The following is a 22,256-nucleotide window of genomic DNA, read 5'->3' as shown; positions in this document are numbered from 1 at the left end:
TTTAAGGCCAGCTCAAGTGGATACTATAGGGTAAGTTGTAATTCAAAAAAAAAAAAAAAGAAAAGAAAAGAAAAAAGGTTTTATTTGAGAGAGGGAGAGAGAGAGAGAGAGAGCTCGCACAGCCGGGAAGAGCGGCAGAGGGAGAAGGAGAAGCAAACTCCCCACTGAGCAGGGAGCCCTGACATGGGGCTGGATCCCAGGACCCCAAGACCATGACCTGAGTTGACATCCTTCTTTGATCAAGAAGCTTCCAATTACATGTAAATACTATTTTTAAAACATAGCATTTATTGTGGTCGTTACATCAAGCATTTCTGAGGATTCTTGCAAATCTCTAACAGTAAGTCTCTGGAATTTTATTCCCCATCACATTTGCTCTTTTAATCAGACATCAAACAGTTTTTGGTGTCCTCCCTGGTCAAGAGATAAATCCAGGGACATTTGAGTAAATATACCCTTATTTCTTGCCTCCCATTTTTTTTCCCTTCACATTCACATCCCATGAGGTTGACCTCTATATTATTTTCTGGAATTTCTTTTTCAACTGTAGTTCAAAAACTGACTTTCTAAGCTGATGGGTTATTTGTTTTAAGTAATCTCCACACCCAAGGCAGGGCTCAAACTTGTGACACGGAGATGCAGAGTCGCGTGCTCTCCGTCTGAGCAGCCAGGTGCCTCTAAGCTGGTTGTTGATGTTCTTTATACTTTTCTACCCTCACTTCCTTCCAAGTAGTTCCATTTTCTGAGTAAGCTGAGATTTATTTTTTTATTTTTTTATTTTTTAATGATAGTCACAGAGAGAGAGAGGCAGAGGGAGAAGCAGGCTCCACGCACCGGGAGCGCGACCCGGTGGGATTCGATCCCGGGTCTCCAGGATCGCGCCCTGGGCCAACCAAAGGCAGGCGCTAAACCGCTGCACCACCCAGGGATCCAGTAAGCTGAGATTTAAATAGAGTTCTTTTGCCTGCAACTCTTCTTGCCTTTCAGTTCTAAGTGAATGTGGTGTGCCTTTCCCCGCCCATCATTTCTGCTTGCAATATTATTACTCTAGAACTTTGTAGCTAATCGCTAAATCTTCTCTTAAATTCATTTTATAGCTGAGTAGCCAATTTAGAGAATGATCCCACCTTCTCTCACATAAATTATCATCCATTGTTTATACAGTGTTAAAACTTTTTTCATTGAAACAACTTGGTGATATTGTATCAAGATAATAGAAATATCTTCCCTTAAACTATTAGAAGACTATGGTGTCCTTTAATGTCAAAATCTGAAGGAATAGTAGTACTCTGAGAAAGGTGATCTGCACAACTGAATTGGTCTTTGCTCTCCTGTGGACTGGGAAAGAGGCTTTGTGGGAAGGAAGCATGAGAAGGAGGCCCTCATCAGCTGTATTTGTTACTGCTTGTTTGGTCTAAATTTCTGGAAGGTCCATGTTAGACTTGTGTGGACTAAATAGGCCCTAGCAGAATGAGGTCTTGTGAATTCAGTTTTGCCACATTTTTCTGTAGTGGGAGCCATATGGTACTTAGTTCAAACCATATGTAGGGAAATATCTAATTAAATTTTTTTTTGGTAACTGGCATTTGTTCTAAGTGCCTTGTAGGGAGGAACATCTAAAGAACCTATGGTGGTTCTTTAGAAGGAGGATGTAACATTTGCAAAGGCAAGAGAAAAGGTTTTAAAATGCAGACCAGAGGGCAACCCCAGTGGCGCAGCAGTTTAGCGCCGCCTGCAGCCCAGGGTGTGATCCTGGAGACCCTGGATCGAGTCCCACGTCAGGCTCTCTGCATGGAGCCTGCTTCTCCCTCTGCCTGTGTCTCTGCCTCTCTTTGTGTCTATAAGTAAATAAAAAAATCTAAAAAAGAAAAATAAATAAAATGCAGACCAGAGGGGCACCTGGGTGGCTCAGTCAGTTGAGTGTCTGTCTGGCTCTTGATTTTGGCTCAGGTCATGACCTCAGCGCCCTGAGATCAAGCTCCATGGTGGCTCTCCGCATAGGGGGAAGTCTTGAGATTCTCTCTCCTTCTTTTTGCCCCTTCCCCCACCCCCAGGCACGTGAGTGCTCTAAAATAAATACATATTTAAGAAAAATAAGATGCAGACCAGAGATTTCAGCAGTCTCCAAGTTGTTTTCTTATTGTTGGTTTTTTTGTTGTTGTTTTTTTACCAGACCAGTTCTCATTTTGCAACATTGCCCTTCTTTCACATATGTGCAAAGTCTGGTGCTATAAAGCTTAGTGGTTCCTGTCTTCTCTTTCCATCACAGTCTTTTAAAGTGTGGGAGGAAAGGCATATAAATGGAAGCCTCCTTTTTTTATTTTAAACATCTCCTGTTTCACTGTTAACACCACCACAGTTTTGAAGATCCCTCAAACTGGTGGCTATATTCAGAGCGGCCACGGATGGCCATGCAGATTATGCACAGGAAACACTAGGGGGCGCCACTCCCCACATGCTGGCTTCTCCTGCCGTCGGGCTGTGCACTTTGCGCAGATGTGCGAGGCACCCTTGAATATTCTTCCTGGTTTAAATGTTGGGTTTAAGAAGCCCTTATTTTGAATTTCTGCAGCAGGTAGCAGTTCTCACTGATACAGCCAGGAAATTAAAATACACATGTGGTGTAGAGAATTATGAAATCAGAATAAGAAAAAAAAAAATACTCCCTAGATGACACAGCTATATGTGTCTGTCAAAATCTGTAGACCTGTGCACATAACAGGGTGGATTTTACTGTATATAAATGATACCTTAATGAAAAAAAAAAAGGTTAAGATCAGCTAGATATAAATACGTTTTAGAGTTTACCGAACCATAATGATTATCATTCACTATTAAACCTCCACAGGTCAGAAAAAACACATCAGCCAGACATTAAGGGTGTAGAAGAAACCCATAAAACTAAAAAGATAATTCTAAGCAGTTCACTGAACTGCTGATAAGGCTGTTTGTGGCACATCCGCATAAAAGATCAGAAAGTCAGCTGGACTTTTTTTCACTTGAATTGAGTGGTGACCAACTGTCTTGGCATTCCGTACATCTCAGCCTTACCCAGAGAACAAGGGCAGTTCTAACTAGTTCTGATCAAGAGGATGGAAATACTCTGGTTTTGGATGATGTATTTAAATGGGGGCAATATCCCAGGTTTTTAATGCCACAAATAGCTGCTCTACATGGAACCTCTGCACTGTAATTTATGTATGAGGGTATTTGATGGATTGGAGTGTGCTTGTAGCTGCATTAGTGGTGACTTACTGATCATAGATGTGGTCCAGAGACCCACTTGTAGCCAGACTGACTCCACCTTCCTGTGCCCTGAAAGTAGATGTCACAGTAAGGATTTGGGAATAAAAGCTTCGAGTACAAGTATACAAATAATTTCATCTGCTTTTGTGTCACCCTGTGCTCCCCATTTCCAGGAGTGCAGAAGTGGAAGGTCTGGGTTTTATGGCCACAAGTATAGCTGTGAAAGGCTGAATTTCTACCCCATAATTGCACTGTAATAAAAATCGAGGCTGAAAGTCTTGAGTTTAGCTACAAAATGAGTCATAGGAAAAGTGCATCTTGTCTTGCTAATGTACAGAAACTGCTGAATGCTGCTACCACTGCTGTTATGAGTTGGAATTTACAGAGACAGTTTTCAGTTTGGGATTTTTCTAGGCCGGGGCCCACCACACCATCCTCCACTTACCCAGGTTTTCCCTAATTGTTTGTGGCACCTGTGCCCACCTTTGCTGAGGAATTTCTGCGGATGTGTAGTGTTGCCAGGTACAAACACATATAATCTTCCTCCATTTGTGATGGGGTTATGTCCTTATAGACCCATCGTAAATTGAAAATACAAGTTGAAAATGCATTTAATACACTTAACCCACCAAACATCACCACTTAGAGCACAGCTACTTTAAACATAGAACACTTACATTAGCCTATTTGGGGAAAGATCATCTAACACAAATCCTACTTTATGATAAAGTATTGACCATTTCATGTAATTTATTGACTACTGTACTTAAAGTGAAATACAGAACGGTTGTATGGGTTGTAAGTGTATCGGTTACTGACCCTCGTGATCACATGGTTGAGCGTGGGCTGCAGCTGCTGTTGTCCAGCACTATGACAGAGTATTGTGCCACATAGTGTTAGTCTGGGAAATATCAAAATCCAAAATCCCGGGTACAGTTTCTACTGAATGCATATTGCTTTCACATGATCATAAAGCCAAAAAATTATTAGTTGAACATCGTAAGTTGGGGACTGTCTGTTCTCATGCTTTCCAAAGCTCAGAAACTTAACCCCTGGTGTTTTCAAGCTTTTGGAGAAAAAGTAGGCATGCAAAAAGGGGTCAGGGACTCCAGACTTCAGCAGTAATGGTAGATCTAAAGGATTAGCAGAATTGCCTATGAGGACAAGTTTTGCAAAATGTAGTGTTATCTTTCTTCTATATTAGAAAGATGTGATTTAATAAGAACTTTAAAATTCTGCAAAATTTGAAATATTAAATAATCTTATGCACAGGGTTTGTACATTAGGAAGACATTTTGCTTTGGAAGAAGTTTTAGTTTTAGGACACTATCTACTTTATTTTCTTTTTTATCTCCACACCCAACATGGGGCACAAACTCACAACCCTGAGATCAAAAGCCACATGCTCTGCTGACTGAGCCAGCCAGGCACCCCAGACACTATGACACTATCAACTTTAAATTGGTCCCAAGATTTGGAAAGTACATTCTTTTGTATTGCCATTGTGCTGTGCTTAAGGAAAAACAAGGTTGTCAATGTTAGGGGAATAAAATCAGTGTCTTCATAAACATAGAACTTTTGAAACACTCAGCTTTAGCAGGCAACATCTGAATAGTTTTTTAAGATTTTATTTATTTATTCATGAGAGAGAGAGAGAGAGAGAGAAGCTCCATGTAGGGAGCCTGACATCGATCCTGGGTCTCCAAGATCAGGCCCTGGGCTGAAGGCAGCGCTAAACCCCTGAGCCACACGGGCTGCCCAACATCTGAATAATTTAAGCATTTTCACATCAAGATTGTTTAGTTATCTGGAGAGCCAAAAATATTGAAAATAATTCAGGGCCCCGGGTTGGCTCTGTCAGTTAAGTATCTGCCTTTGGCTCAGGTCATGATCCAAGGGTCCTGGGATGGAGCCCCAAGTCAGGCTCTGCTCAGTGGGGACCTGCTCTCTCTCTCTGTGTCAAATAAATAAAATCTTAAAAAAAAATTACTAACAATTGATAGGTTAATATAATGTAGAAAAGACAACTAATGAGTATAGCAAGAGATGATGAAAACAAGTACACTTCTGTCAAATTTATAGATGGCATCAAAGTCAGAAATGCCCTGTAGGTGGATAGACATTTCACTGAAATTGAATTCAAGATATTTGTGTTTTTCTTTGCTGGAAGTGCGCTCTTCTAGGCATGTCATTGTAAAGTCTAACACCCAATCAGCAGAGCAGAAATCTTTGGTAGTGCTAACTCAACAGTTTCATCAGTGTGATCTTTATACTTTTAGGAAATATGCCACCTTTCTCTTAAAAGATTTACATAAATAAAATAAACATGAGCCACTACGATATTTATTCTATATTGAGTCATACATATATTAATTCAGTTGAAGCCTTTTTCTACAGAGTATTTCTTAAATATTAGCATCTGATCCAGTCATATAGTACTAACTTTAATGAGAAATTACAAAATGGAATTTTTACTTTCATAATAGCTCATCCACTTAACATTTTTACAGACAAAGAACTACTATAAATATGTAACATTATGCAGGCTTTTTTTCTGCACCTGTTCACAAATCATAATGAACATAACTGCTTAACTATTTAGAAACAATGCTTTCAAATTGCTCTGCATTTGGATGCTTTCAAACTGCCCACCTCCCCACAATGGACAAATTAACCACTCTCTCTTTATTCTCCCTTCTATGGCACTATGATCCTGCACTGCCTATGGCTCTTTGCCTTAATCACTGTCCCAGTTCCTCTGGTTGCTGTTCCCTAGCTTGAGCTCTTGGAGGGCTGGAAGCCTGTCTCCTTTACAAACATTGTTGGGCATATGTTATACTCAACACATGTTGAATCAAACTGAATTTAATCAGGACATCTAAATTTTATGTAGCTTCCTTCTGTTTGATTTTTGTAACTAAATAAGGATTACAAGAATTTTTTTTCAAAACTGTACCACAAAATGTACTATTAAAATTTTGAATTCTGTATAAGAAACCTTATGTTACATGATAAAACATCATAGGAATTTGAACCTAAAGAACCTGAAACCATAAACAACGACTTTTAAAAAATATAGAAATGGCAGGCAGAAAAATCAACCCCTGATGTATTGAGTATCAGATAAAATTAGAAGACTCTATAGATCTGCATCAAGTTGACATTAAAAGGATTTTTCCAAACAATGGGATTCTAAAGCCTAGCAATTATTTTAAAAATTCTGCTGCAAACCACCCCCCTCCCTGCAAATTAACTCTTTAACTATAAAAAATAAGGCAACTTGAAGTTAAACATTTATGAAGTTAACTCTGGATTGCATGCAGAAGCCAGATTTGACTGGTGCCCTCCCATACCCGGTATCTTTAACAACCTTAAGCAGTAAGGCTTTTTACAGACACTGGTGAAATAAGATGATCTCTCAGAAATAAATCAGTTTCTTTGATTCCACTAAATAGTGGACCATTAATTAAGACCATTACAAACTTCGTACTGTCAAATGCATTACCTTGAAAGAAAATTATGCAGGCAGCTTTTCTGAAGAATTCCATTTGTGCCACATGCTTATTATTCTTTGAGGTGGAGGAGGTGGCAGGGAACATGATTTCTGTTTGAAAGTTCTTTTGTTTTCTGCTACCTTTACTTAAATGTTACCCAGTACTATTTTTATATCCTATAAAGTACTTTGAGAAAATGTTAAGTGAATAGTGCTCCATAAAATAGAAGAGGGTTTTCATATTCACTGGGTTGTAAAGCAAAGTGAATAATACTTGACTCTTAAAAGGAAGAAGATAATATGCTGAAAAAATTAACAAGTATCCAATAAAGCAACCCACCTTGTAAATTGAGTTCAAAGGGCAGCATTTATCACAGCAAATTTAAATGAAAATTAATGTGGTATTACTAAATTACCTTTTAAATGATCATTTTAATTATGTCAAATGGGTAGGAACTGAATAGGGACCTATTTATATTCATTTAATGCCTTGCATATAAGGTCCAATTGCTTAAAATAAATATTATCGAAATGAAACGTATTTTATAAGAGGCTTCCAAGTTATCTGATTCCTGCTTATTTCTATAACAAAACAATTTAGATCACCTTAGAGTTCACTTTAATAGGATTTGGCCATGTGGCAGGTATACTCAGATTGAGACCAATTAATTTCTGGATTCCTTTTTGAGACTGGAATCCTATTTATTTAATCCACCAGATATTCTCAATAGAAAAGATTAAGAAGGAACCAGTTAGGAATGAATGCAAGTAGAGTACACATTTTATCACAAAAACAGTCAATTACAATACATTCTAACCAAAAATATATATCAAACCATAGTGGAAAAAAAAGTAGAAACCCAGGACTAGAGAGAGTTGTTTTCTTAACAAAAATAATTAATTACACATATTTATCTCATATCTGTTTTTAAAACTTCCAAATATGCCTAATCCTTCCAAAATATTTTAATCACTGATAAGTGCTATACTTTGTTTTCATTCATGAGAGATTACTAAAAAACTTACAATGCAAGTGTATTGGCTTGAGTCATTCTTGCAATAAATGAAGATAGGATTCCTTAAAACACTGTAAAATGCACCAACTTTGATCAGCTTTTAAAAAATTGTTCACTTTTATATATGATATGATATTTGCTGGTAGCCATCCAAGTCCATTAGCACCACATATAGTGAATTAAGAGTATTTTTAGGGAGAATGACTTAGCAGTCTTTTTTTAATGTTTAAATATTGTACAACTAAAATTCATTTCTTGGGTCATATGTTTTGAAAATCCACTTTTGTGTTGCTAAATTGAAGGATTTTTGTGGGTTTATCCTCCCAAGTTTATAGGCATGAAGGTAGAAAAGTCTGGGGGAATAATTTTGCACTTTAGCAAAGAATCTTGCTAATCATATCCATTATTTGGTTCGGTTCCAAAGTCAGATTAAGTTTTTCTGCCAAAGGTCTCAAGATGCACTTACTCACAGCAAGAAACAAAGAAGGTTCTATAGGACAAATTAGCATATACTTTCTATACATAATCCGTAAAAAATGTAAGAAGTCACCAGATCATTTACAGTCATCTAATGTACACTCTTTTCTCCAAGTATGTACAAATACTCTTTAATAAATATCTTGCAACTCAAGTGGAAAGCTCTATACTTCATATACTGTAAGAGCAGCATTGTCCCTCAGTTTAGACAGTGTGGACTATACGATTTGGATCTTTACCTGTGAGGTAGGGAAGTGTGTTGTAGTATTATGGCCATTTCACACAAGGAAATATTGAAATGGAATTACTTTTTTCAAAAAAAAGGTAACTATTGATGAGATTGATGATTTAAATGACCAGATAAAATGCAAATAAGCCCTTCTCATTGTTATATTAAGTTCATTTTTTTTTTTTTTTTGGTAAGGGATTAGCTGGATTGAAAATACTGATGAAAAAGTTAATTTTCAAAATACATGTAAAATGTTTGTTACTGGTGTCTCCTGACACATAGGCACAATGAGAGAATACTGACATTAAAATATAATGTGCTTTAGCAATAATGTTTCACTTTTTATGCAACTATGAACTTGGCTCATTCTTTTTAAAAAATGAGTAATATTTGCACTAAGTTATTATGATTTCCTAGGACTTTTACTGCTGGGCTGGCTGTGAATTCCCTCCTTGAGGAGAGGTGGAAAATTTTGGTCTCTAGAGAAGCAATCCTGCAAGATGAATCCTATGTTATCTGTGATAATTTGTTACTCGGGCAGTTTGCTTCTCCTGGATGAGAAACAGTATTTCACTCTTCTTGTTTTTGCTGTTGCTGTTGTTTAGTTTTTTCAGTTTTGTTTTTAACTTTTCAGCAGATGACCCCATGTAGAAATAGATTTAGACAGGTTTGAGGCAGAAGAAAGATGGAGAGAGAAAATGCACTGCCTATTTCCACACCTTTGCACTTGGTAATTATTTGAAATAAATTGTGAATGGCTTTTGTATGGTATTTAAGCAAGACTAGAAAAACTCATGTTTAATTCAAATATGCACATTCTGCTGAAATTAGGAAAAGGCAATTTTTTTTTTGAGGTAAGACTACTGCCTATGAGTGTAACAACTGTAAATCACACATTCACAAAAATAGCTCACCTTATTCACCATTTTAAACATAAAAGTGCACTGTAAAAAAAAAAAAAAAGCTTTGAAAATCGAATGTGATGTTAACCTATATACAGGATTGAACTATCAAAAGAAAACCGGGCTTTTGACATCAGATAATATTAAAGAGTTTCTGGTATATCATAAATGCTCAATAAATACAGCTTCCTTCCCCCAAGCACCCCAACTTCCACATGTCATTTTAGCAACTCCCTGTATGTCACTTCCATCGTAATCTGTATTGACTTCCTCTAATCCAGAAGTGACTGCATTTCAGTAGTAGGAGAGTTTTATAAACTTAATTCTTTAGCATTTTTGGGCTGGAACTGTACCTTTAAGTTCCACAGATGATAAACCTCTCATTTGTAACTGATTAAGAAATGCCACAAATATGTATAATAATTAGCATTAAGCCTTTTTTCTTTTCCTCTCATCATCTGGAAATTAAGTCACTGTAGAAGATTGTTCATTTTATTATCATCAGAGGCCATTTCATTAACCAGCTGTTCTATAGACAATTGGATGGCATTCTTAACAAGAGAAGAAGCTGTTTCTATTAAGAGTGTTTCATACTGTTCTGAAGTTCTACCCTCAAAACCACTATCATTAGCAAAAACCCCTACTTGCTCATTTTCAATAGAAATTAAGAATTGCTTAGGGACATTTTTAGATTTCTTAACATCAAATTCACTGATTTCAGTGTCTGTAATAATAATAGCAATTGGCTCCATTCTTTTGCTTTCTTCTGGTTTGGGTTTCTCTGCAGTGACCTCATTTTCTCTCAGCTCAGATTCCTGGCTCAGTTCAGTATCTTTAGGCTCACTCTCCTCGGCTACAACTTCTCTACTTTCGTGCTCTTCCCAATTTGGTTCACTTTCTAGGATATTGCTTCTAGCTTCTTCCACAATTTGCTGATCTGGGATTGTAGGTGAGGGAAGAACATCGGAAACCACTGGTGGCTGTTCTGTTTCTGAAGTTTCAAGTGCGCTTGCTTGTGGGGGTTGAACACTCTGTTTTTCCTCAATCGTTTCAGTATCTCCTTCAAGGATTAGAGTTCCTGGGTGAACAGCAGAATGCCTGGTATCTAACCCAAGTTCTACTGAAATCACTTTTTCTCCAGGTGTAGTTGTGCTGTTGCTCACCTTTGGTTCACAGATCTCATCACCTCCTTTCCGTGAGACGTCTTTACTTACATCCTGGGGCAACTTGGTCTTTGTTGCCTGGTCATCTGATTGGGCTGCAGCTTTTGTATCCAAATGTTCTGCCTCTCCCTGGACTCTGATGCTGCAGTCTGAGTCTTCTATAATTTTGGAATGATTACTTCTTTTCTCTCCTTTTGAGAATTTTATGCAAGGAATCTTAAGTCCGGATTTTGCCTTTTTCTTAGAAAGATCAGCATCCTCAGCACTGATTTCAGGTTGTACTTTAGCCTCAAAGAGCTTTTGCTGCTTTGAAGATTCTGACCTTTTCCTGCGTGTTACAAGACGTTTGATTGAGGCCCAGGCACCCCCTGGGGGCTGTGGCTGATCGGAAGCTTCTGCTTCTGGTGGACACTTCATTGTTGCCCCAGCAGCTTCAGAGCTAGCCTTGGGCTTCATTGCTTTGGTTGCTTTCTTTCTTCTCTTGAAGCAAAGCACTGATGCTCTTTCCTCTTGCCTCTCATCTTGAGGACTAACTTCTGTTGGTCTCTTCTCATCCTTGCTTTCAACTTGAATTTCAGAAACTGTGGTCTCCATTTTTACATTACACTCGTTCTTTCTCTAGAAAACTATATTCTCTCTTCCTTAGCAGTCTTTACGATGAAAAAATGGGCAGAAAATATCATAGTAAGTAAAAATTCTTTCAGATGTATTCACTCTTTGTGTCTTACTCCATACAGTTATTTTAGGTGGTGGTTTCTCCAGCGTATAATTCCTAGTTTTTCTCTTACTTGTAATTTCTCTCTTTAATTTCTTCATGAAAGCCCTTTACTGGATAGATTTTTTTTTTTTTTAAGGATCAACCTGATGAGAGAAAAGAGAGTGGTATTTTATTTTGCCATCAGCCAACTGTTTTCTATAGAAAGATTTCAGTTGAATATATATGATGCTATCAGGCACGCTTGCCATCTAATAACCTACTGACTACAGAATAAAAAATATCAAAAAGATCTCAATGTGAATCTATTTTGCTTTGTTCTCTTTGTTTAAACTTCAACTTGGATTATTTGCAAATCTGATTATCAGTTCTTTCACTGTGCTATCTTTATGGATGTTTATGACTCAGATTCAAGTTAACAAACGACCATAACAAAACAGAGCAAGGCGGTAAGCAAGCTAGGGTGATTTTTATTACATGCAATAAAGAATTCTGCAGCCACAAAGGATCTTAGAGATCATTCGAGTCCAGCCAGATGAAGCAGCTGAGCTCCAGAGTGGGTAGCTGGAGTGCCTAAAGCCATACAGTTAGATAAGGTCATAGCCAGAGTTAGAACTGAAGACTGACTCTCCAGTGTTCTTTCCATTATACCATAAGGTTTCTGTTCTAAAAATGTGTGTTCCATCAGAGAGGTGCTACTTTTCATACATACGCTGGGAAATTTAACATCACTGTCATTCTCCCCTCTTAAATTTAGTTGTATAATTTTGAAATTTTTTTTCCGTAAGCATAGACTGTTCAAATATTTTCCATAATGAGCACATAGTTGAAGGTCAGTAAGAGTGAATGATAATAATAGCTGATGTATATTGAGCAACTCCTATGCATTAAGAAATGCGAAGCACTTTTACATACATCTCTAATCTTCCCCACAACACTACAAAATGAGTAGGCGGTGGTATCACTATTTACAGAGGAAGAAACTGAGGCATAGAGATTAAGCAAATTGCCTGAGATTACACAGCTAGTAGGTAACAGAAATCGGATTCAATCAAATTGCCTGTTTCTGAAGCCCATGCTCTGAAAGTGGGCATCAGAGTTTTATCAGAAAAATGAATCGTTCAGAGATACTAATCTGCACTAGATTCACTAGTCAAAAATTTAATTATTAAATATTTAACCATAATGCAGCCCATCAACTCCTAATTGAACCAACATTAGACCGAATTCTTGCTATTTTAAAATCAAGCTTTTGAAATTCTTTATCTTTTGTTCTTGGCTTTGGAACTAATTTGAAAGCCAAATATAATGGATAAGCCAGCAACTGGCAAACTGATTAGATATATATATATAAACATAAAATTAATCCACAGAACAGTATGACAGCAGCAATGAACACAGATGTGAGGCGGTGATCTAACAGAAGCTGTATTAATTTTTGTTGCTGGAGGTCCTACAATAAGCAAGGGGACTCTAACGTTTTTGTGTAAATCCTTCAGCCCTGAAGGTTTCTTTGGGTAGCTCTTGACTGTATGAACCACAGAAGCAACTGGAGCTCTGAAAATCAGTTTACAATCTAAGTAAATATTCCTTTGGGTTGGGAGTTACATACTCTGTGCCCCTGACAGAAGGACAAAGTCCTCCTAGAACAGCGGGGGAGCTCACATAGGAACATTGCACAGCGTCCCGCCTCGTGTAAGGCGTTCATAAGCTCTAGAACCAGAGCTATCACAGCTGGCTCTGGGTCTTCTCCCGCCTCGGAGTTCTCAGCACCTGAGTCCCTGCCAACCAGAGGCTGTACAGCAGAAATACTGAAATCAGATCACGTTTGGGCCGGCACCACCCGAAGTTAACCTGGATCGCCCAAAGACAACAGCCTGAGCAGCTCCCTTCTGAATGTCTATCACGGTAGAAATAAAACAAATAGCCGAACGAACACCTAGCACCCCCACCCCTCCACCCCCCCGTAAAGGGGAAAATACAACCTGCGGACGTAAAGACTTTGCAGGGTGTTGGCGTGTAAAGGGTCCTCCTCACCCGCAGGTGCGGTCATCGCCGCGGTAACCGGGAGGCCCCGCTGTCATTGCGGCCGAAGCGCGGGGGCAGCTCCGGGTCTCCCCCGGCGGAGCGCGGGGCCGAGGACGCAGGGCGGGGAGCCCCGCTTCGGGCCGCGGCGAGCTGCACCACTCCAGCGCCGGGAGCCCCAACCACAGTCCTCAAGGCGGGGAGGAGGAGCCGTACCCGCCCGGTCCTCACCCCCGGCCGGGACTGCGGGCGCCCCGCGGGCATCCCCGCCCCCCGCGCCCGCCCCCCGCCGTCCTCCCTCGCTTACCCGCGGGCGCCGGGGGCCCCGGAGACCCTGCTGCCGAGGGCGGGGGGGGCGGGGGCCGCTCGCGAGGCCGGGCGCCCAGGGAGCCCGTCGCACCGCAGCGAGCAGCCCTCCGCGGCGGGACCGCAGCCCGCGGCGCCCCCTGCCCAGCGCGCGGGGAGCCACAGCCCGCGGCTCGGAGGCGCGCGGGGCGGGGCGGGGCGCGGGGGGCGGGGGGCGGGGGCGGGAGTGCCCGGGGCGGGGCGCTGCCTGCGAGCGGCCGGCCCCGCGGCGAGGGGGCGCCCCGGGCACTCCCGCCCCCCGCCCCCGCCCCGCGCGCGGACCGCCCCACGGGAGCGCTGGCAGCCGGGGCGGGGGGTCCGCATACGGAGACGGAGAATAGCAAAACCTGGCTTTGAATTGTGGGCCCTCTTTCCCTCCAACACGCCCAATATTTAGACACGACACATGCATTTTAAAAGCATGGTTAAAACCTGTGCAGAGTGAAAGCTCGTTCGGGGAGAAAATTGCATATAGAAATGGAAACAGAAACTTTCCCAGGAGTGGCTCTGGATGTCCTTATGGTGCGGGGACAGATACTCTCACAGGGCGCTGCGGCCTGTGCGCGGAGGTCAGAGGGGGCAGGACCGCAGCCCCACCCACCTTCTGCACCTGACGCATTGCCAGTGTCTGCTTAGTCTTCTCCCTCTCCACTAAGCGGGGTGGGGTGGGGTGGGGGGTGGGAAACAGGAGGTGGGCTCTCCTCACAATTCCAGCCCCAACCAGAGCAAAGGGCACAGGCAACATCGATCCTCCGGCCTGCCTGGACGGCTAGGTTGTGTATTTTCATACATTTTCTGAGCTTTATCTAAACAAGCTGCTAGCCACAGTGAAAAGCACCGTAAGCATTTATTTCTACACATAACCCATCGGTTTCATTAACCAAAGTGTGGCTGAGGGCTCAGGTGGCATGCTTCCGGGTCAACATTACATACCAGGGCCTTCCTGGGAGTTCCCGCTCTGAGGTCCCCCGGAGGTTGAGGCTGAGGTTGCACAGTTGGCTCCTCCTTGAGCCCTCCCAGGCACACCATCCGGACGAACAACCTATTAAGGCGGAGCAAAGAATTACTGCAAAGCATTTGTACTTACCTCCTTTCTTTGGTAGGATCATGACCTTTGGGGAAGCAAATCTCAGTTATTTGCTTTTGGATGTTTTTCCAGGAATATATTTTACCTTTGTGAGATTCTGTAGCTCTGAGATTTAAGGAAGAACCATTAGGACACAATAGCAAAGCTGAATCTAAGCTGTCAGGGTCTTAAACATACAGGTAAAGTCAGAGACCAGAGTTGTAAAACGGAAATCCCTAAGCATCTGCCTAAGTTGTAATTAATTCAGTCTATCTTTGTGTGGTCAGCAAACACCACAGTCTGTGAAAATGTCATTTATATGCCCAGATGGTTTGCTCACCCTGCTTACTGACACTTGCGAACTTTAAGTAAGCCAAAAGAAACCCATGCCACTCATGACTAATTGAGATGCTATCACTCACTGAGATCCAGGTTTTTCCAAATCTACTAGATCTTGGAGTTTGCAATAATTTCAGGCAAAAATAAGATGAGCTTATCCAGATGAAGACAGGGGTAGAACAGCTCTCTTAGGCAGGAGTTGGAAATGAGAAAATGAACAGATTAAGATAATAGACTAGTAGATCTTATTCCGCCTTTTTTTTTTAAAAGGACTAATGAAAGGGAACAGAAGGGCGATGAAGAGCTAAGAGGTAAACTGATTTTGGGTTTGAAGGGAAGATTTCTTTAAGGTATATTTCAACTCATTGCCAACCTCCACCACACGCAGCGACACACACTCACTCACAAAGAATATAGTACTATAAATGAAATACTGCACTGTGATTTTTCCTTAGGGTATGACTAGAATTGGATGCCACATCTGAGTTTTAAGAAATGTATCCAGTACTTCATGCATGAAAGAAACCTGTCATCCCTGAACTCACTTAAATGACAGTAAGCTATTACCCATATTATTGTCTGCTACTCCATTAGTAGCTTTTGATTATATAATGAGAAACAGGCTATAAATATATTTCCCTAATCTGATGAGAAATTATCCTACCTACAGCTTATCTTGTTAATATCACCAGACACACTGTGCCAGTAGAATAACTTGCATGTTTAACTAATCTCAACTGATCATGGGATTTCTCCCATCCTGGTCTCATACACCCATGGCCTGGGCCTGTAGCTACCAAAAATGATTTATAACTCCTTAGTAATAATTCTTATATTTTAGAAACCTTCTGGGAATAAGCCCTCCATCCCCTTCTCTGGTACAGCATTAAATGAACTTGTGGCTCGTTTTCTGGTATTTTGATGTTCCTAGGCACCATCAGGATTGTACCAGTGAACACAAACAGTGGTTCTGTTGTAATCTGCTTTACTTGGCAGCACACAAATGCTGCCTCTTCTGAATTAAGAGTATATATATATATCTTCACCGCATGGCAACAGCCTCTGAAGTGCAGAATAGAGAGCTCAATCTGTTTATCAGTAACATTAAAAATAATGGGGAGGGAAAGCATTGGTGGCCCAGAGAAGGGTTAAGAATGGCAATAGGGAGGCCAGTGATCTCTAAGGGCTCCTACCCCCAAGGTAAAGGCACTGGACCTTGCTCGGCAATACATACTAATATGTACCCCAAGCACTACTGTTTCTGTAGGTCTTGAATTCATGTCTTCAGTTAGCCTGCAGTTATTTTTTTAATCCTTCATGCCATCTCTTCATCACACTTTTATTTTTTTTAAGTAATCTCTACTTCCACCATGGGGCTCAAACTCCTAACCCTGAGACCAAGAGTCACATGCTCCACCAACAGAGTCAGCCAGGTGCCTCTCTATCACACTTCTTAATCACAGATTGAAGAATCAGTTCCACAAAACCCATGGTATCAATAATCGCTCAGCAGCGTTCCTAACCTCTTTATTTTTTCCCTCTGCTCCTGTCACCTGTTATCATCCCTTCCTTCTGGAGGGAAGTGAAATGGGCAGAGCTTTCCACCTGTCATTAAGGGGAGGTCCATTTCTGTGCCACTTGGCAGGGGCTGGCTTCTAGGAACAGCTCTGACATGCAGAATGTTGGTAAACAGCAAAAGCTTTGGAGTCAGAGGACTTTAACAAGCTCATCTGGTAGGCAACAGCAGTGCAATTCTGGAATTTGCCTTTCTGTAAAATGGAGATTGAAACCTAATTTACAAATTTGTTTCACTATGATTTATCTCTACCTATTTCTAGCCAAAGGCTACCTCTCATTTTGAAGCTAAAGGTCATTTTTAAGCAATTCCATTCCTAATTTTTTATCCAACAGATGCTTCTACACAAACTGCACTGATATATAAGAGAATATTCAGTGCTCTCTCATTTGTAATAGCAAAAACCATGAAACAATGTTAAGTGCCCATTGACAGAGGATGGTTTAAATACTACACAGCCATAAGAAACAAGGTGAATCTCAAACTGCTCATGTAGTAAGATCTCCAAGATATAATGCCCGATGGAAAAAGCAACTTGTACCATTTGAATTTTTACTGAAGACCTATTTTACTCCTACTTAGGGAAATTCTTGCATTAGTGATAGTCTATTCATTCCAAGCAGTATCTAGTAAAAACAATTTGCATCACTTATTATATGGTTTATAAAACTCCAGTCACCCTCTCCCACCAATTGTATTCACTATTCCTTATCAGTCTTAAAGATGTAAGCCCACATGGCTTTTGGGGATACTAGGAAGCCTGAATGCTTTAAGATGATCTTTAAGTCACCATGTCTGACCATAGACTGCTTTCTTCCCTTATTTATAAAATAAATTCCCCGCAAGTCCCATTCCAGATGAGGTCTTACAGGACATTTACAAAAACATGAGAAACAGTGAACTCTGTGTAGACTGGGCCCGCATGATGCTTTGGAACAGGAACTGACATCATTGTGTACAATGTGCCAGGCACAGCACAAAACATGGTGAAGCTGGGGCTCTGCACTTGGGACTCCTTTGCCATATGCCCCCACAGCACCGCCATCACTTCTTTGGATGGCAAACTGTATTGCAACACTGAGGTGAATCTAGGGAATTAAATATAATAGAACCAAGGACATGGGGAAAAATACTGCTCCACTGATACCAGTAGTGTTTACACTGGCATCAGTGGGGATGCAGCATCTTCTGGAAGGATCCAATGTAGGAAGACAAGGGGGAAGAGGAAACAAAGAATAGGAGAGAAAGAGAGACAGAAGCTAAAGAACAAGAAGAGAAGGGAAAACATTTCAGGGAAAAAAAAACATTCTGGAGGGAGGGGTGGAGCCCAGGCACAGCTCAATAAATATTTGCTGATCCAACAGAGCAGGTAAGGTTTACCTACAGTTAGTGCTTTATGACCATCCTTCCTGAGAACAAAAAATAAATGGAGCTAAAGCTATGACAGAAATGGAATTCCAAGGAAGTTCAGGACAAAAACTTGTATAAGCAATACTTTCTCCGGTTAAAAAAAAAAAAAAAAAAACAATATAGAAAGGTATATGATAAAAAGGCACATTCTCTATACCCTACTTCCCCCTTCAACCCCATCAGGAGATCCCCTGATGATGTGTCCTCCCAGAAATCTGCAAGCATGTGCCATTTACCCCTTTAAACACAACAGTGTCATAAAGTACATCTTGCAACTTGCTTCTTTGGTCCCGGGCTCTGCCGACAAATGGGCTCACAGGATAGCAGAGATACTGCAGCAGTCTGTGAATGCTAGAATTTATATTTAAACATCCAGATCGCAAAATCATTTCCTTTTATTCTGTGGCACTTCAATAAAGTAAGTAGACTTGTGCATGATTTATGTTAATTTATACATGATGGTGGGGATTAAGACCAAAGAGAGGCTTCTGGGGGAATTCTTGCTCTTTACTTTCTAAGATCTTCAGGGCAGGGGTTGACTTCTCTCGACTTCCCCACACTTCCTAACCAACAGTCGGCCTGAATGCACATTGGCCAAATGTTTGGAGCAGCATCTTGAAGAGAGGCAATCTAGGAGGAAAAAGAAACGAGAGGTAAATACTCCTCTACGAGCTGAAACATGTATCCTCTCCCCTTCTACACTGCAGCATCCCCCTCTTGTATGGCCAAATCTGTTAACATTTCCAGCCTTTCCACATCAGTCTCTTACAGGGTTGACCCACAGACCTGAAAACAACACATGGCACTTCCATTATGGCTATGTGAATACTGTTCAAGGCCAGGCCAGGCATGAGCCAGAAGGATACTTCCAGCATCACATAAGCCTTCCTGAAGAACAGTGTTCCCGGGCAGCAAGCACACCATCTTTTCTCTGAAAGTGGTTACTTCTATAAGCAATCATCCTTATGGTTGCCTAGAAAAGGACTACAGTTTGATATCTACCTGGACCATTACTTTTTGAAACACTGTGAGAGCTTTAATTTTGCATTATTACCCTTTGATACTCTTGTCTTTTCTAGCACTTTCTAGTGTTTCTCAATTCCTCCCTCCTAGACTTTTAACTCTGGGTCCCTTGCAACTGTCAGGATTCCCCTTCATTACTGCCCAGATCAAGATTGGGTTTTCTGAAAACCATGTCTTCCTTTTTCTTGGTTTAGTCTCCATTTTGCCGGAGGACATTGCTAAATATCTTCCTAGGAAGAGAGGTGGGGTGGCAAACCTGCACGTGTCTGAAAATATCTGGATAGATCTGGTGGGGCGTAAGTGCAGGTGGAGAGTTAGCTTTCCCTGGAAACCTGGAGGGTATTCCTCCTGTGTCAAAAAGCCCCTTACTGCTGATAAGAAGTCAGCTGTTCACTCTAATTCCTATTTTCTCATAGGCCAGGATTTTTTTCTTTTCTGGAGAAGGCTTTTTTAGGCTTCTTAAATGTTTTTGAAGTTTCAGCTGGATGTGTCTAGGGAAGGCTCCTTCATTGTGATGAGTACTTAGGGACCTTTCACTTAAGACCCCAAGTACTCCTGGACTGGTCCTGTTTCTTCCTCTTTTCTACCTTCTGGGACATTTGCTCAACTCCTGCCTGCTGTCTACTCAAAGTAGAAGGACCTTTAGCCTAGCCTCTGTGGCAGTCCCTCCAAAGTTTACTAGACGGTGGCTTTCTTCTCTACACTGCTCCATGATAAGCCATGCTCTTCTACCAAAAATGTGGAATATTTCCTTCATTGGTCACAGCCAACTCTGCCTTCAGTGATGTTTGGAAAAGTTTTGAAAGCATTCAGATTTGCATTTTCAGAGCTTTTGCTGGAGTTCCATAATTCATAAACATACCTCATAAGGAAAAAAAAAAAGCAAAATTCTTACCAGTAACAACTCACCTGTTTAGAACAACCCATTCACTTGTTCAGTTTCAGGGTCCAAATCAATATCATAGAAACAGGGCCGAGTGGGGAGTCCAGGCATTGTGCTCATCTAGGAGATGTGAAATAGCATAAAAAATAAAGTGATCTTTATTTCCACCTTCCCTTCAGGTAAAAAGCCCAAGGCACAAAGACAGAAAATTATTTCATAGTTGTCAGTAAAGTGGTACTCTTCTTGTTACTCACTGAAAACCAAGTCACTAATCCCGTCATGACCCCAAAGAGAAACCCTCATGTCCTTCCGCAAGCCAAATGCCAGGCTTCACTACCCTCTTCCACACTGACATTTGCAAGTGGCAGGAGGTACTTCCACCTTCAACCTCTAGGGAGGCGGTAGGGGTGGGGTGCTGAGGAGTCACCTCCTTCCCTCTCATAAGACCAAAAAGAGGTACAGGGCTTGTCTGCTTTTTAATTTTGTTTTAATGAGTCTGACGTTGATGCCTGTATTATTTTGCTTCAGCAACACATTAGGAATTAGTATCCTTTGACTTGGGCTAAGACATTTCTGTACAAAACCTAGATAGCTTCACAATCACTATTCTTACTGGTCCAGTTTGGCCTTCTAAAACTGAGCTCTTAATGCCTATGGATTATATTGGTACTTGCTTCTTTTCTCAAGACTTGGCTTTGACAAATACCTACTTAGCTGCAAATCCATAAGGCTCATAAGTAAAAACTCAGGACACTTTGACCTGTAAAAATGTCTTATATAATGAATACATACAAGTTCCAAATCAGATCCAGATAGGAGAAGAATTTAAGCTGCACTTCTACAACTATAACTTACCAGAATATTCTATAGAGATCTGACACTGGTCTCTGTTCATAAACTCTGTAAGCAACCGCTGGGTGTGGGAACAAAAAGGGGGAAGGAAGGGATTGTTCCTCAGACCTAGCAGAAAAGCCTGAAGATGATATTAAAGAAAATGGGCGTGTGCTCACTGATGCAGACATACATGAGCATGTTGCTAGAAAACTCTAAAGATGGCCCTCAATACAGTGATTAGGATTTTTAGTATTTTTACTCTTTCTCAAAGAGGATTTTCTCCCCATAAACACTGGTCATATTGATAGTAAAAAAAAATTTTTTTTTCCTAAAGATTTAATTTATTTATTCATGAGAGACACAGAGAAAGAGAGAGAGACAGAGAGAGAAAGGCAGAGACACAGGCAGAAGGAGAAGCAGGCTCCATGCAGGGAGCCTGATGTGGGACTAGATCCCAGGTCTCCAGGACCACGCCCTGGGCTGAAGGCAGCGCCAAACCACTGAGCCACCCGGGCTGCCCCCCAATTTTTTTTTTAAAGTAGGCTCCAGGGATCCCTGGGTGGCGCAGTGGTTTGGCGCCGGCCTTTGGCCCAGGGCGCGATCCTGGAGACCCGGGATCGAATCCCACGTCGGGCTCCTGGTGCATGGAGCCTGCTTCTCCCTCTGCCTGTGTCTCTGCCTCTCTCTCTCTGTGTGTGACTATCATAAATAAATAAAACTTAAAAAAATAAAATAAAATAAAGTAGGCTCCACACCCAGAATGGAGCCCAAGTGGGGCTTGAACTCATGACCCTGAGATCAAGACCCGAGCCAAGATCAAGAGTCAGATGTGGGGACGCTCAGCAGTTGAGCATCTATCTGCCTTCCACTCAGGGCGTGATCTCAGTCCAGAGATTGAATCCTGTCCTGTGAGGAGCCTGCTTTTCTCTCTATCTCTACCTCTCTCTGTGTGTCTCTTATGAATAAATAAATAAAATCTTTAAAAAGAAAAAAAAAAGAGTCAGATGTTTAACTGACTGAACCACCCAGGCGCCATGGATGATCAAAAAATTTTTAAATGAAAAGCTTATATAGGGATCCCTGGGTGGCGCAGCGGTTTGGCGCCTGCCTTTGGCCCAGGGCACGATCCTGGAGACCCGGGATCGAATCCCACATCGGGCTCCCGGTGCATGGAGCCTGCTTCTCCCACTGCCTATGTCTCTGCCTCTCTCTCTCTTTCTCTCTCTCTCTCTCTGTGACTATCATAAATAAATAAAAATTAAAAAAAAAAAAAGAAAAGCTTATATATACATACACATATGAACTTAGATATAAAAATCCTACATGAAGCCACCACTACCTTAAATTGACAAAATACTCAGGCAGCCCAGGTGGCTCAGTGGTTTAGCGCTGCCTTTGGCTCAGGGCCTGATCCTGGAGACCAGGGATCGAGTCCCACGTTGGGCTCCCTGCATGGAGCCTGCTTCTCCCTCTACCTATGTCTCTGGCTCTCTCTCTCTCTCTCTCTCTCGGTA

At 41.3% G+C, this 22,256-nt stretch overlaps 2 protein-coding genes across 5 annotated transcripts in view; both read right to left on the bottom strand.

The window, feature by feature from the left end:
• Positions 1-5,567: 5,567 nt before the first annotated feature.
• On the bottom strand, positions 5,568-18,377 carry AKAP5 (A-kinase anchoring protein 5). Of its 4 annotated transcripts, XM_025443584.3 has the most exons (3): positions 18,239-18,377; positions 14,545-14,653; positions 5,568-11,387 (listed from the first exon to the last, which is right to left on the bottom strand). In XM_025443584.3, exon 3 carries the CDS (start codon positions 11,118-11,120, stop codon positions 9,834-9,836), a length of 1,287 nt encoding a protein of 428 aa, XP_025299369.1. In that variant the 5' UTR covers positions 11,121-11,387; positions 14,545-14,653; positions 18,239-18,377; the 3' UTR covers positions 5,568-9,833. The 4 variants fall into 4 exon arrangements, with proteins under 4 accessions (XP_025299369.1, XP_035576106.1, XP_025299370.1 ...); XM_035720213.2 differs by lacking the exons at positions 14,545-14,653; positions 18,239-18,377 and adding an exon at positions 13,574-13,699; XM_025443585.2 differs by lacking the exons at positions 14,545-14,653; positions 18,239-18,377 and adding an exon at positions 13,227-13,473.
• A 2-nt stretch (positions 18,378-18,379) lies between these two features.
• The window catches only part of MTHFD1 (methylenetetrahydrofolate dehydrogenase, cyclohydrolase and formyltetrahydrofolate synthetase 1), a 57,660-nt gene continuing 53,783 nt past the window's right edge, over positions 18,380-22,256 (bottom strand). The window contains exons 27-28 of the mRNA XM_025443573.3: positions 19,935-20,028; positions 18,380-18,632 (exon numbers count right to left, since the gene is read on the bottom strand). Of these exons, the coding sequence (XP_025299358.1) occupies positions 19,939-20,028 (90 nt within the window). The 3' untranslated portion in view covers positions 18,380-18,632; positions 19,935-19,938. The remainder of the gene's footprint in view (positions 18,633-19,934; positions 20,029-22,256) is intronic.

This window comes from Canis lupus, chromosome 8 (assembly GCF_003254725.2).
Source record: "Canis lupus dingo isolate Sandy chromosome 8, ASM325472v2, whole genome shotgun sequence".
Taxonomy (NCBI): domain Eukaryota; kingdom Metazoa; phylum Chordata; class Mammalia; order Carnivora; family Canidae; genus Canis; species Canis lupus.
This window is presented reverse-complemented; position numbering and strand designations above follow the sequence as displayed.